Source organism: Balaenoptera ricei, chromosome 8, assembly GCF_028023285.1.
Source record: "Balaenoptera ricei isolate mBalRic1 chromosome 8, mBalRic1.hap2, whole genome shotgun sequence".
NCBI classification, from domain to species: domain Eukaryota; kingdom Metazoa; phylum Chordata; class Mammalia; order Artiodactyla; family Balaenopteridae; genus Balaenoptera; species Balaenoptera ricei.
Window position 1 is genome coordinate 41,076,002 of NC_082646.1, and position 16,378 is coordinate 41,092,379.

At 42.4% G+C, this 16,378-nt stretch overlaps 1 protein-coding gene across 1 annotated transcript in view; it reads right to left on the reverse strand.

Moving 5' to 3' along the window:
- Positions 1-10,199: 10,199 nt before the first annotated feature.
- The window catches only part of ENDOD1 (endonuclease domain containing 1), a 28,969-nt gene continuing 22,790 nt past the window's right edge, over positions 10,200-16,378 (reverse strand). The window contains exon 2 of the mRNA XM_059930563.1: positions 10,200-14,607. Coding sequence (XP_059786546.1) covers positions 13,405-14,607 — 1,203 coding nt within the window. The 3' untranslated portion in view covers positions 10,200-13,404. The remainder of the gene's footprint in view (positions 14,608-16,378) is intronic.

Here is a 16,378-nt window from a genome sequence, read left to right on the forward strand (position 1 = left end):
CTATAAAACAATGAGATAAGCATGTAAATAATCATCCCTTTGTGCTTATAAGGCATGATCACATCCGTGTTCTTATTTGGTCCCCACAATATCTCTGTGGAAGTAAATGAGAAAGACCTTGTTATCTCCATTTTACAGGTGAGGCAAAAAGAGGTTAAATGACTTTCCCAAACTAATACTAAATATAGAATAGAATGGGACTTAAAGCAATATCTTTCTCACTGTGTCTCTGGGCTGAGTAGAAAGAGCCTTGGCAAAACATCACCCCCCTAGTTTGAGTTCCTGACTGCCATGTTCACTGGTCTATGCCACTGGCCAAGTTTCGCTGCCATCACTGGGAGCATCGGGCTGGGAGGGGGGCGGGATTTCTCCTCCACTTCCTGGGATTCTGGATCCACACTTTGCTGCCTTAGCTTTGAAGCCTAAGCATCTGGTATCAGCCTCTCATCCTGCCCAAGCTTGTACTTACTAGATGGCAGCTTGCTGGGGCAAATCACACCGTTCCTACACATACAAGCCCTCCCAACTGACATCTTTACCTACGTTAAGTATCATCAACATTTTCACCCAAGGCAGCTTTGAAAGGAAAGGAAGTCACAAGAAGGCATCAGGCTGCCTGGAGGAGATGGATAAACATTGGGGGTGAAGGGATGTTTCTATTCTGTGAAAGTCCAAGGTAGCTCCAGCTTCCAAGCAGCCAGACCTGACCCCTGGGCACTGAGGCAATGGATTTGAGCACTTTGCATCCTTTTGGATGAGAATCAGCTCTGGTGGGACCATTTGTTTGTGCTCTAGTCCACAAAGTAGGGAAGGACTCTCTCAAAGTACCTGGCACAGGACAACTGTAATGACCTAAAATCATAAACCCAACCCTGGCTGTACAACAGAATTGTATATGAAGTTTTTAATAAATACCTATGCCTAGACCAATTCAATCAGAATCTTGCACCTGAGATCCAGGTATCAGTATTTTTGTAGTTGTATTGATATACATTGTATTGTATACGTTATCTTATTGGTATATAATAAACAATTTGTCAGCATAAGTATACATCACCGCAATCAAGATAATGAATACAGACATCACCACCACCTAAAGTTTCCTCATGCCCTGTGTAATCCTCTCCCATCCCACCACCAGGCAGACATTGATCTGCTTTCTGTTGCTATAGATTAGTTTCCATTTTCAAGAATTTTATGCAAATGTAATCATATGGTATTTTCTTTTTCTTCGGTCTGGCTTCATTAACTCAGAATTATTTTGAGATCTACCCATGCGGTTGTGTGTCAATCCTCTTTCACTGCTGAGTAGTATTCCATTCCTTTGTGTGGATATACCTCAATTTCTTTATCTATTCACCTGTCACTGAACATTTGAGTTGTTTCCAGTTTGGGACTATTATAAACAAAGCTGCTCTGAACACCCATGTACAAGTCTTCGTATGGATATATGTTTTCTTTTCTCTTAGGTAAATATTTAGGAGTGGTGTGACTGAATCATACAGTGGGTATATGTTTAACATTTTAAGATGTTGCCAAACAGTTTTGCAAGTGCTTGTACCAGTTTACATTTCCATCAACAGTTAATGAGAGTTCCAGTTGCCCTACATCCTCACCATTCTTGTGGGTGTGGGTGTATAAGACATTTCATTGTGATTTTAATTTGAATTTCTATAATGACTAATGATGTTGAGAGCATATTTCATGTGCTTTTTTCCTGTTTTGACATACATAGATTTTTTTTTTTTAATAAATTTATTTATTTATTTATTTTTGGCTGCATTGGGTCTTTGTTGCTGTGCGCGGGCTTTCTCTAGATGCAGTGAGCGGGGGCTACTCTTCATTGTGGTGCACGGGCTTCTCATTGTGTTGGCTTCTCTTGTTGCAGAGCACAGGCTCTAGGTACGCGGGCTTCAGTAGTTGTGGCTCGCGGGCTCTAGGATTGCGGGCTCAGTAGTTGTGGCGCACAGGCTTAGCTGCTCCGTGGCATGTGGGATCTTCCTGGACCAGGGCTCGAACCCGTGTCCCCTGCGTTGGCAGGTGGATTCTTAACCACTGCACCACCAGGGAAATCCCAACATATGCATATCTTTTTTGGTTAAGTTTCTGTTCAAATCTTTAGGGATGGGACCTAAGCATCTGTTAAAAGTAAATAAAAGATCCTTGGTGATTCTAATGTTCAGTCGGGATTAAGCACTACTGTCTTTCTGAAAAATTGAGTACAAATCTCTCATTTTAATTATGTGGAAACTGAAATCTGGGGAGAGATTGGATTACTTGTAAAGTAAGGGAAATTGCAAGACAGAGAAATCACCCTTAACACAATTATGGCCATCAGGGAGCAAGCTCTTCATTGCAGACTTAACTGCATCATTTCCATAAGTTGGATGAAGTATCTATCCATGTCAAGACTTGCTGGTCTTTGTTCCAAGCTGATCATTCGTCATTTCTCTTAGTCATCTGAGTATTTGTTCTATAATACACATTTGAAGGAATTGACAATTGACTTCTTTTAACCAAATATTTGACAGTACTATAACTGTGGTGAAATGAAAGGGAAAATAGTCTTAGGGCTTCCACATATAGTGTTAACTACACAACTCTAGAGGACTCCATTCACATAGACACAATGTGCAGTGCACAACCTGTACAACCTTATATGGTAATCCTGAACAACCTTAAATCTAAGATCTAGGTTCTGAATCTCACCTTCTAACTGTGTTATCCTAGGAAAGTCAGTTGAATCTCTGACTCTTGGTTTAAAATCTATACAATTTGGATAATTAGCGCTCACAGGATAAATATAAATGAAATGAGATGACGTTAGGGATTAGCAAACCCAGGTGGCTATAGGAGCTAAAGCAAGTAACTTAAATGAGCAAAGTGGTTCAGAGAGGTGATCAAGAAAAAATGGGGTTCATGACAAACTGTCTAATCAGCTCTAGATGATTATGGCCTTAGAAAAATGCTGGCCCAGAGTTACCAGAGCTTCTATTTTTTTAAGAGAAGTCAGAAATCAAAATAGGTGTGGTTCAGATGTCCACTGATAAATGTGAAAGGACCTTATAAATCACAGCGCACCTTATATATTGAAAGGGCATCACTCTGTCTTAAATCAAGCTGTGAGTCAGTCCATGTGGGTCTATTGTAGGTGTCTGTCCTACACCCCCTCCTTCATCTTTCTTATGACAAGTACCACCAACATCACACGGTTCATGACCCAGACTGGGTCAATCATCTTATCCTGTCTTCCTGGCCACAGTGATTGGCCCAAGAAAGAATGTACCCAACTGGGCAAAAAAAATAAAAAGAAAAAAATAACACCCTGGGGATTTTCCTAGTCAGAGCTAACAGAGAAGCTTCCTTCCCTCTCTAGATATGCGGCCATAAGGATAAATATCCAGACCTGCCTGTGACCATGCTCCATGCTGTACGAAGAAAGACCATCTACTCTAGGGGAGAATAAGGACGACATAGTGTGATAGAATTCTGTCATCATGTGAGTCCCTGATATCAAAAGACCCTCTCCAAGCTTCTGTTACATGATCCAGTAAATCTGGGACTGGGCTAGCTTCAAAGAGATTTCTGTTGCATGCAACAAAAGGATCCTGACAAATGCATTTTGCCATCTTGAAGTACAATGGCAGCAAATGAGTTTTCACTGATTTTCAATACATCCTCAGGATATCTGATTCATGGAGAGAGGATACAGTGCTAAGAAGTGAGTCTTGAGGAAGGAGATGGAAAGGTGGCCATGGTGTTTCAGGGGAAGCTAACCAGGGCTGTGTAGAATTCTCTTTGTTGGTTTGGACACTGCACCCTGAGGTATTTTCTCATATTTGAAAGCTCAGATGTGGGCTCTAATGAGCTTCCAGAAGTGATGGGCTTTTAGAAAGGGATTTACACTAGGACACATGAGAGATTGAGTGGGACACCACTATGATATTTTATTAATTTACACTGAAAAATAGAACTGATTTGTAGACTGGAACACTTCCATCAGCATCTTAATACATTATGTTCTTAAGCTACACTAGAAATAGAAACATTATTCAAAGCCACTTTGTAAAAACTTTGCTGAAATAAAGCATTGTCGAGGGGGGTTGAAGTCAATGTGTTCGGTGTACACTCGCCTTGGAGGCAAACCATCATCCGAAGCCAGGTCACAATCAAAAGTTTCTTTGGTGGGAATGGGATAGAAAAAGAGGTGTTAGGTAGGTCGAAGTTTAATGGCGTTGAGCCAAAAATAATGATGCATTCATTTTGCAGGGCAGGTTATGTAGTCTTTGGATTTGGAAATATCCAAAGCTCAAATTGCCAAGCCTTGTTCTCTCCTGGAGAGTACTCATCTGGGCAGAGTCAGTGTCTGTCTCGGCAAATTTTCTTTCCCTGCCATACGATGACTGAGCACCTCCTTTTGTGCTGAAAACGCTTTTTCTATACATGTCGTAATGCCCTCAGTTGGATTCTGGAGTTGTGGTGTGTGTGGCCAGCTCCAGAGAGCAGACTGTGTTCTTCCCCACTCTGCTTTCAGTGATGTTACATTGGCAGCTGGAAATCAGGCATGGTGAGGGTGTTTATACCAGAGAAATTGGCAAACATTACAAATCAGGGTCTTTTTTTCCCCTCAGCAAGCTGGTTGTTCACCATTAACTAGCACACTACAGGTGATGAGCCTTCTTTCAGGTGTATATTTCTACTTTGATCTATTATGGGCTGATCTTCTATTTGACAAGTAGAGAGCAATTTGTTGGCATTATTTCTAAGATCTTAGAGGACACCTCACTTTGTCCCTAGCCCTCACAATACAGGGCTCGCCTAGGCCAGGCTCCAGCCCCGTGGGAAGCTGGTCTAAGGCACTTCCTGACCCTCTCAGCACAGTGCTTCCCACCACGCCTCTCACCTGGCAAAACAATTACTGCCTGTGGGAGTTGATCCAGCTAGTGGGAAGGATTTCATAGGATCATTTATTCTAAGTTGCTAGTATTAACACAATAGGCTGCTCTTTGTATTTTCATAGGAAAGAGACAGCCTAAGGGAAGGGAGACAAGGGGGGAGATTTCTGGCAATACTGCAGGCTGCTGGGGGAGGGAGCAGGGTGGTTATTTGAGAGCATGAGTGTTATGACATTTCTTAAATGCTCTCAGGTTGGCTGCCACCTAAGGGTAACCCCGCTCATCAATTTTGCAAGTCGGGGAAGAACTGATGACAATCATAATAATGATGACGGTGATAATGATGACGATGTTGATGATATTCTGCTGTCATCCCAATATTGTCCCAGGAGATTTCTCCGACTTTTGGGGAACCCTCAAATAGGAGAGAGAAATTGTTAAAACTTAATCTCTGTGACTCATTGACGTGAAAGTACTTGTTGAAAAGCAAAGATTTATTACTTGCAATTTGGCAAGATCCTAAAGACGGTCCTGTGATGGCATCCAGAAAAGGCGCCGTGACTCACAGGAAGTAAACTCAGATCTCCTGGGTCCCAGGAGCACCCTACCCTTTGACCAGCCTGCTGATTCCTCACTCCTGGAACTTTCACTTCCCTGGAAGTTTCCTTCTAAATGCCATGAACAGGATACACCTGGATATGCCTCATTAACAAATAGCTTGGCGAATCAGAGACTTGAGACAACCTCCAGAATCATAATCCCAGGAGCTGCTGTCTGGTGTCTTGGGGACAGTGACAGTGGCAGGCCCAGGCTGGCCTCCGGTTGGCAGGCTGCCAGGGGAGGTCTGGGTGTTTCCGCCGGTTCTCAGAGACTCCCTTGGCACCCATTTCTTGTTCAACGCTTATTATATATTACTTATTATTTATTACTCATATGGTGTCTTCTTTTTAATGCCTAATATGTGAGGGACTCGGCTGATTCATATGGAAGGAAAGCAAACAGGCATGAGGTGAGTGCAGAGCAGTCTACTGAAGACGGATTTCACTGACTTTAAGAACATGGGACTTGGGCTTCCCTGGTGGTGCAGTGGTTAAGAATCCGCCTGCCAATGCAGGGGACACGGGTTCAAGCCCTGGTCTGGGAAGATCCCACATGCCGTGGAGCAACTAAGCCCCTGGGCCACAACTACTTAGCCTGTGCTCTAGAGCCTGAGAGCCACAACTACTGAGCCACGTGCCACAACTACTGAAGCTTGCGCATGCTCTGCCACAAGAGAAGCCACCGCACTGAGAAGCCCGCGCACCGCAATGAAGAGTAGCCCCCGCTCACGGCAACTAGAGAAAGCCCGTGCACAGCAAAGAAGACCCAATGCAGCCAAAAATAAATAAATAACATAAGTAAATTAAAAAAAAAGAAGAACATAGGACTTAAGGATAGACAAGAGGCAGAATTCTGAGGACCTGAAGTTCAGAGCCTTTTCAGGGCATAGTGTACAATGCTTACCGTCAAACCCAATTTTTGGCTAAGTCATGTACACTTTCTGGATAACTGCTTTAATTTTCTTTTGTGTCTACTCACCTTTTTTAAAAAAGAACTATGCACTGATTTTTCAGAAAAAAGAACCAAACCTGGAGCCTTCTATAATAATAAATCTTTATATTTCTGTGATACTTTATAGTTTACAAAGCATATTATCCCATTTGATTCTTTTGATTCTTTCTTTTTTTTTTTTGGCCTCGCCTCACGGCTTGCAAAGATCTTAGTTCCCGGACCAGGGCTTAAATCCCAGCCCTCGGCAGTGAAAGCGCCGAGTCCTAACCCCTGGACCACAAGGGAATTCCCCTCATTTGGTTCTTACATAAACCTTTTGAGGTTGATATTATTATTAACCACATTTTATAGATAAGCCATTAAATTTCACAGAAGTTTGGAGACTTTCCCAAAAGTGTCATAGGAGAACTAAAAGTTGAACCCGGGTCTACAGAATCCAGAGTGCAGGCTTACAAACAAACAACAAACAAAACCAACCCCAAGCCCTATACCGTAACTCTTTGTAGAAGCACTGAAGTGCAGAATTCAGGGCAAATTTGATCTTGAGCTCCTTTTTTTTCTTCCAAAGATGCCTGAAATCCTGGAAGCTCTTGTTAGGACATGGCCTCTCCTATAACACAGAGTCTTCAGGATGGTTCTAGATAGTGACGTTCCAAATCAGAGTAGCACTGATACACACAGTACTGGATGGAACTTCTCTCTGCACCCACAAAGTAAAAAGTAAGTAAATAAATAAACTTAAGAAACTTTTTTTTTTTAACTGAATATTGTTCCATCTTAGCAAGTGTGCCCTTTCCTATCCAAAAGAGAAAGAAATACTCCCTAAGGAACTCTAGACTCCTGCTGTCAAAGTCTAGACGACTGTGGGTACACCTGTCAATACTCCAGTGTATGCAATGTTTGGGAAGATCAGACGAATCCCTGCAGATGAAAGTACTGCTGCAAACTCTAGGGTTCTATGTAGGTGAGTCTGCCACCTTCAGATGAAAAGAAAACCAATAAACTTGTTTAGATGGGCAAGGAGTGTCCAAACTTGTATTTAGGAAGGACTTATAGACATATATGAGAATCTTAATGAGAGCTGGTCTGAAACATCTCTAGGTATCACCTTATCCCAACCGCCAACAAATTATTTTACTCTCAAAGCCCTTTTCATTAAGCATGAATTACATTTTTCTATACTTTTTCTATACTTTTTCCTATTTTTCAAAGCTATTATTTATCCTGTACAAGGTTCCACTATACATCACACATTCTCCTCCTCTTGCTTACAGAGTAAACAAGTGTACACCAGCCCTCTGGCTCAGGTTCACAGGTCTTCCCTGGAGAAGGGTGTCAGGCCAGGTAGACTCATATAAGTTTAGCTCTGGGTTGTTGCATGAGCCAAAGTCCTTTTGTTACCCTCATGAACCTCTCCCACTGCCCAGGAGCCTTCAGGTTGTGTAAGTGCCCATGAGGCAGGACCCCTCCTGGCTAGGGCTGCCTGAGGAACTGTCCATCGGAAGGCGCTCTGGTTGGAAAAGTGATCTCTCTGGGGATGTAACTAGGTCAAGATAAAATGAATCAAGACTGGTCCTGAAGGGTCAAATCTTAGAAACTCGCAAGGTACCTAATACGTGCATCAGTTACAGCAGGAGGCAGAGGGATGAAAAGATACCTGGCAAAGTGGTCAAGAAGAGGGGTGGAACTTGCCAATGAAAAGGGTGGTTCAGGAGCTAAGTCCACAAGCTCTGGGCATCTGCCAACATGACCCTTCTAATTTTAATGTTTGAACCAGAGTGATCCATTAAGTGGGCCATGTTAGGACACAGAGAATAAGTAGACCTCTTATAATTTCTTAATTATTTACCAAAATTATCTTTTGGTTCATTTGATTAGTATGGATTCTTCTTTGGAAAAATAATCTCATTTTTGAAAGGTATGCCATCTTCAGAGAGAGCATGCAGTTTTATATCCTACTCAAGCCTCCAAAGTACAAATGTGTTGTCAGCATCTGCTTTGGGTGGGATGAAATCACCCAAGGATGGCACTGAGGCTGACGGGCAGGGCCTCTTGGAGGCTGTACCTGGTGAGAGCAAGTTGGTGGAGGAAGGAGGGTGGTCATTCTAGTGCAAGGTCTAAGGATTAACTATGAGGGCCCAGAAATTCTATCTAATCAATACTGAGGATCAGTTAGTCTTCGGGCACTAATTCACAATGTCTCAACTCATAAGAGGCTGAAGAATAAATAGTATTGACTATTTACAGGGAGGGTCATCATCCTTTTCAGCCGCTAATGTGTACATGCTCTCTGTCTAGTTAACTCTCTTCCAAGTAATAGGGTTCTTGGGAAGCTGAATCTGTTATAAAACTATGGACTTAGCAAGGAAAGGTCTGGAGGGGAAATGCTTCTCTACTCCAGAGACAGACCAGAAACGCTCATGCCTCCCTTCCTGAATAGGTGCTAAAAAACATGCAGAGTTCCTGCTCTCAGAATCTCCTTTCTCTAGACTCTAGGTCCAGCCGTCGCCTGTCTCTTCAGGTATCTTGACACCACTGATGAGGCTCTGGATTCCTTCATTTTCATTCATAACCTCAACTCCCAGACCGTACTTTAACCCTTCCAGCTCTGATCTAGAATCATTCTGAGGTCTAAGGCAACTTCATCATTTCATCCAAGATGTATGGATATTATGACCAATAGCTATATCGACAATAATTAACATTTACTGGGCACTCACTATGTGACAGGCATGGGGATAAATGTTTTATCTTCATTAACTCATTGAATTTTCATAACAACTCTCTGAGGTAGGTACTAATAATTAGCCCCATTGCATAGACGAGGAAGCTAAAGCTTTGGGTGGTAACTTGCCCAATATCACATGGTTGTTAAGCAGTGAAGCCAGGATTCAAGCCTAAGTCATTTGGACTCCAGAGCCTGCGCTCTTAACCATTAGGCAACACGGCCTCCAGGAGTGACCTTGATCCCCTCCTGAGAGCATCTCTCTGTGAACTCCTACTCACTGCACACAATCAATGAGGACAACTGGTCATGAGTGAAATTTAAGCTTAAAAGCAATAGGTTTCGAGTGTAATTATTAGAAATCAAGCCATAATCTGGGAGTAAATAACAACAGAAAGAGACAATGAGAATTCTGTCTGAGAACCCATTTATAAAGGTCAAGGAGTCCACACTATATGGCTCATAGTGTAACATTGTGAAAAGCTTGTACTGTGTGATGAGTTTAGGAGAAATGCTGAACAAGACACAGAATCACACATAAGACCCTGCCCACACTGGGAAGGCAGCCAAGAATTCCTGCCACCTCCACCCCAGGGTTGGGTGCCCTAATAAAGGCCACAGAGAGGACCATCTCCCTCCAGAGACTGCTTGTCATTTCTCACACTGGGGGGGGGGGGTTCCTAATGAATAAACAAATCAGAGTGTTTCTATAACTTGCTATGTGATTCAGAGTCAGTGAAGCAATAAGCCCCGGGTGCTTCAAATATTTCATGTCCCAAATAGCTTTTCAGAGAAACAACATGGAAAAGAAGTTCCAGGGCCTGTTTCACTGATCTAACCTTCTCTGTTTTCTCACCTATGATTCAAAATTTAAAAAAAAAATAAAAAATCCAGATGGGAGTGGAAGCAGCTTGAGTTAATGTCGATCAAGAAGAAAATGGGAAAAAAATTAAAATCACAGATAACCCCCCAAACCTCATTACAACCATCAGGATTCTCCCCCTTTAGATATTTTCCAGAATGGTTGATGCATTGTCAACAATTACTTTATTGAGCATTGCAAGGTGCACAGCATTGTACATAGCTTTAAAATGTCAAATTGACTTTTGTCACACCCTCTGTAAAGGATTCCCCAATGTCCATGGTTTCGTGGTTTTTCCTGCTGTGCTCCAGGGCTCATGCTGCTAGTACCATTGCAGGCTTACCATGATGTGGTACATGGATCAACTAACTGCACCATGTCCTCACCACTAGATGTTTGAACTCCTCAAACATGGGGTCCATATATCGTCAACCTCTGCAACTCTGCTGTTCAAATACACGTTTGATGGATGAATGACTGAATGAATGACCAGTGTTTCGCTCTAGTTCCTTCTCCTGACACCGTCGTCTGCATTTAGGGGCAAGTGCTGACGCTGAGAAGCAAACACTCAAAAGGCACAATGGAAAAGAAAAGTGTCCAAAGACATGTCTGATCCAGACTAGAAAATCAGCTCCATAGTGATGAAGAGTTGGCTGATGTCCCAAGAGGCCTGAGACTATAATGGAGACACAGAGAAATCTTCAAGCCAGAGATGGGGCTCATCAACCCAAACTCCCACCCAAAAGCCCAAAGTAGATCATCGGGAACAGGCCAGCAGTCCAGCCACCTGCTGGAGCCAGTGAACCAGAGGCACAGCCAATACCAGTGGTCCAGAGCAAAGGGTCTCAGCCACCTAAACTTAGGGATATTTTTTCCTTTCCAGATTTCAAAAAAGGCCACACCATAATAAATAAATAAGACGCTAAACAACTGGAACTGAAAAGGAAGACATTTTCAAATGGTTCTCAAGCAGCAGTTCAAATACCTTGCTCCTTCCACGGTGCCAAGGGACTCAAGCTACCATGGATGCCCTCTTTGGGTCTTTCAGTATGCAAGTAAGTACTCTGAGGGGATATCGAGTCCATGGGAGGCAGTAAGCATGATCTTATGCACGGATGGCTAGCTGTTTCATCATATAGGCCAAACCCATCTGATTCTTCAGAGCCTAGTCTGTTTGATGGATGAGGGAGAAAACTCTGCCCTGGTCCAGGGAGGCAGCTGGACCACAGATCTGACATCCCAGGTGTGACGGGACATATGCAGAAGACCTTGGCTCCTGACATGCCATCAGCTAGCATCAGGCCTCAGCTTCCTCATCAAATAAGGCTTTGGTCAGACCATCTCGCTGGTCCCTTCTGAAATTCCCTTTCTTTCATCCAGCAGGATTCTTGACCCATCAGTACCAAGGCAAACCCTTTCTCCTCCATGTACTTTCATGCTGCTAAAACGAAGGAAAGCCCGACTACAGATTTTTATGCTCACTAACAGAAGTGTTGGTAAAATACTGCTTAAGAGTCTTAGGTAATCTGGTGCATAGCTCCCCATGACACGTTCGCAGTCTGGTGTCATACTACCCTACCTTGCGTCACAAATTGATCAGGATGGCAGCTTGCTGGCTGCTCTTCCACTCTGGGTCCAATTCAATTATTTTTCTACAAAATGTAACTCTCATTACACTCACATTTCTTGTCCACCAACTTGATGCAAATGGTTGACCCACCCTTCTCTCCTTGTTGCCTTTCTGGACCCCAAGTTTCTGCATCAAACTTTCAGATGCATGGTGGCCTGCAATCCCAAAATCAGTAGTTTACCCTTGGTCCTTTTCTATTATACCCCACAACAATTCTTTAGAAAACTCAGAAAAATCCAGGTGATTCCATCTCAGCTGTGGAAGGCAGAGCAAAGTCTGGGAGCTGCAGCTTCCTCCTGTTAATCATTTTCAGAGCAAGATTTAAAATGACAAGTGCTTCAGATGTATACATATGTCAAAACTATACACTTAAATATATGTACTTTATTGTATGCCAATTATACTTAAATATATGTACTTTATTGTATGCCAATTATACCTTGATAAAGTTGTTTTAAAATAAAAAGAGAAAAAGAAAAAAAAAAAAAAGAAAAAAAAAATGACAAGTGCTTGATCAAAAAATTGGGGATTAGCTCTCACATAGAACTTGAATTAATGGGAGAGTTATGTTTTCTAGCCTCAAACACACTAAAAAATAATTTCCTGAGATAATGATTCTGAATCAAGGTTATCCATATGTAAAGTTATATATATGTATATGGATTTTTTTTTCCGAGATGGCCAGAAGAGTTTTTATTTGGGGGCTCTTTTTTATACCTTTATACCAAAGCAATCATTTAAGGACAGAAGTCAGAGTGTTATACTACTTTCTACTTTTGGTATTGGGTACTTGTTTGAAGTGTAAGAAAGAATGATCTAGTATGTTGCAGAATATGAATTTTCATATTAGCTTAACATGTAGGTCTTTGAGCTCTGTCTTCTCAGCCAGAGATTTAATATATGTCAAGTTAATCCAAGCTTGGCTAAGGATATCCTTGGACCTACAGCACCTACTCAGAGCAGGGGTCTGACCTGTGCACTCCCTTTTTTTTTTACCTGGGAGGACTGTACTATAGCATTCAAGGGGCAAACAATCTTAGTCCTTGCATTCAGAATTTGTTATTCCACATTTGCCATAAAATGCTTATCATTACCTAAAAGAAAAAAATGCAGCAAAATTCAACTTTGAAGAAAAAATACAAAACAACCTTACAGGTCCTTGGGAGCCATGGAAAGCTAAGGGATATAGCGGATTCTATGTCCTAAGAAAGTTATTTCAACAGGGAAGCATGTCTTTACCTCACCAAGTCAGCTGAGTTGGGGAGAAAAAGAAGCAAAATGATAACAAATTGGCCAGGAGTATTTATATCAGTTTTGCCTTAAGTCTCAGAGAGTAATAGGAGGAACAAGACTCCTTTCTACTTTTCTTGGAAAGCCTTTGGTTTAAAGTTGTCCTCCTTTCCTGTAATTTTTAATTATCACAAATGAACACCTGAGTCTCTCACATGGTCACCTGTATCAGAGTGAATAACTGAAGGTGATGGCTTGGAAGTTCACCCACATCACAGCAGGCGACCTACACATAATCTCACCTTGAACACTTCCTCTTGGGTGAAGTCAAAATTGTATCATCTTCCTTTGCAAAAACAGGCAGACACCCCCCCACCAAAGGCCAAAATATTACGATAACTGACAGTGAACAGAAACCCATTATATAGGCAAAATATTCCAGCTTTCTCTATTTAAAAAAAAAGAAAAGAAAAAAATCAAATTCATTGTGACTGGGCACTCAGTTTTTTTTCTATAACTCCCCAGGATTGTCGAAAGTAATCTTGTAGCCAATCTGCTTGCCGACATTAAAAATGACCTTAAATAGGCCACCCATGGTGCCAAAAGCAGTGTCAAAGAACAGAGAGATGATGCCACCAAGGCCCGTTGCAATGTCCCTGCACACAATTGGAACTGCGCCTATGGTGTACACAGGAAAAGTGGCCACATCCACAAGGACTCGGACAGGGATGCCCACGATACGGCAAACAACCTTCAGCAGGCAACAAAGGATCCGGAGAATGGCCCTGGTGATCCTGACCGTGACTTTGAGTACCTTCCAGGGAATGCTGGCCAACTCCTCCCCGATGGCCAAGAAGTAGGAGACGGTGGTTGACCCCAGGCGGTAAAGACAACTTTCTAGACCATGAGTCACCTGTTTGGTGACATACCACAGGAAATACACAAGGTACTTCAGGATTCTGACTGCCAGGAAATAAATTAATTGGCAAAGCTTGATGAATGGGGTAGCAGTGAAGCCCAAGAGTTTTCCCAAAAGGCTACTCTTTTCCCCAGATGCCTCTGGAGGCAGCAGAGTGGACCTGGTACTCCTTGTGCTGGAGAGGGTCCCAGAGTCCCCTTCAGAGTCTACCCTCCGCTCCTCATCCTGGACTTGGTTGACCATTTCCAGGATTTTTTTCATCTTCTCTGTGTCTTGTTCACTTTCCCCACAGTTGTTCTGGAACAGCTGAGGCTTGAATGGAAGCAGTTTCTCAAGTTCTTTCACCATCACATCTTCTATGACCTCCCGGTCCCGGGTGTGCTTGACAAAGCCCATGGCCCAGCCTCCTCCAGGGACAGCACAACAGGCTGCCAGCCAAACAAACTCCGGGATGGTCACTTTGTCTTTGACCTTGAGGTCTGAGGGCACAGCACCTGTGATGATGTAGAGCTCTTCCCCATCGCCACACTGTGGGGTCAGGGCCCGGTCCATTAGGCTGTTGAGATTCACGTACCACCGTTTCAGGAAGGATGGGGTCATTGGAGCTGCATTTGTGAGAGTGAAGGTGGCCGTGTCGGGGTCACTGCTGAGGGAGAACGGGTACAGCTGTCCTGTCTGGTAATCAGAACCCAGGTAATCTGCATGCAAAGCTTGCTTGCTTCCCAGATTGTTCACAGAGCTGATGGCATCAGCCTCATCCATCACCTCCTCAAGGCTGCTGTTGGGGTCATCAATCTGAAAGAAGAAAGCAAGGTTGAGATGCGTCCCCGTTCACAGCAGACAGGGTGTCCTTGGATCATTCTGCCAAGACTCGAGCAAAGTCCTTATTACACCAACACTTCCAAGGCTTAGGTTTGGAAGTGTACACACACTTCATTGTAATCCCACAATCCTGGTGTCTGAAAGCATCTTTCAAATAGGCTGTTTCCTATTTCACTCTCTGTGTACACTCCACTCCTGCCCTGCAGTAATACCCTATCACACACTCACAAATATACCATCAGGACATTGGTTTTCGTCCGCTGTGGTTTTATAAATTTCATAGCCCTTTTTGGGAATATTTTTCCATGAGATTCAAATCGATTTTAAAAATGAAAACAAGGGGAAAAGTAAATCTCAGCAGGCTCATAAAAATCGTAACTAATTCAGATAATCAGCCACCAATGTTAGCTGCAATTTAAAGAACATATTCCTAAATGAAATTTACATACTTTGGGATATACGAAAAACATTCAACTCTTATCAGAGCATTTAAATCAAATGCAGGGGGGCGTGGGCTTCCCTGGTGGCGCAGTCGTTAAGAATCCGCCTACCAATGCAGGGGACACGGGTTCGAGCCTTGGTCTGGGAAGATCCCACATGCCACGGAGCAACTAAGCTCGTGCGCCACAACTACTGAGCCTGCGCTCTAGAGCCCGCGAAACACAGCTACTGAGCCTGCACACCTAGAGCCTGTGCTCCGCAACAAGAGAAGCCACCGCAATGAGAAGCCCACGCACCACAATGAAGAGTAGCCCCCGCTCGCCGCAACTAGAGGAAGCCTGTGCACAGCAACAAAGACCCAACGCAGTCAAAAATAAATAAATTAAAAAATAAATAAATTTTAAAAATAAATAAATAAACCAAACAGGGGAAAATGTATAGATTATTGTCAGTTATTAGATACTTCCCAGGCCAAGCTAAAATTTGACCAACTTCTCTTCGAATTTCATCTCCTCATAATATTTGCTATCATTAACAACTCATTTTCTGTCCAGGCCAATCTAGCTATGTGTTATATATCAATAATGATCAATATATACATCCCTCTTGGTTCTGGTTTTTTTCTTTTCTTTTTAAATTCAGCAGTATAATACATACTTTCACTTTGCCAATCTGAAAAGATGAAAGGAAGGAGCTCAGGATTAACCCAGAACTCTATTTTTTGCTCCCAAACTAGACTGTAAATTCCTTGACACCAAGGACCCTGTATATAGGACCCAGTCAAGGACTGACACATACTAGAATCTCAAGGCACTCTTGTTAATCTGAGATGGTCATCACTGCAGTATTTATAATAGCAGGAAGTTGAATCAACCTACATTTTCAAAAACTGGGAACAGTTAAATAAATGGTGTTATATCCATTAAATATCTCAAAGCCATTAAAAAGCACTTGTAATAATGGGGAAATATGTGTTATAATGTTGAAAGGAAAAGGCAGATTATAAAATTAAATGATAACAATTTTTTAAATTCTAAAAATAGGCATGAAAAAACTTTGGAAGGAAACACATGAAAATGTCCACAATGGTTGTTTGACTCCCGAGGGTGCAAGTGATACTTTTTTTTTCCTCTATTTTCTTGTTTCTCTCCCTGTACCTCTCCTACCCACATCAACCCACAAATTATTTATATGTTATTTTCAAAAGGAAAAAACAAAAAAGAAACTAATTAAAATAAGTAAATTCTTACTAATTGATTCCCTAGGTTTAGACTCGCTAAACCTGTCTCTAAACCCAAGGGAG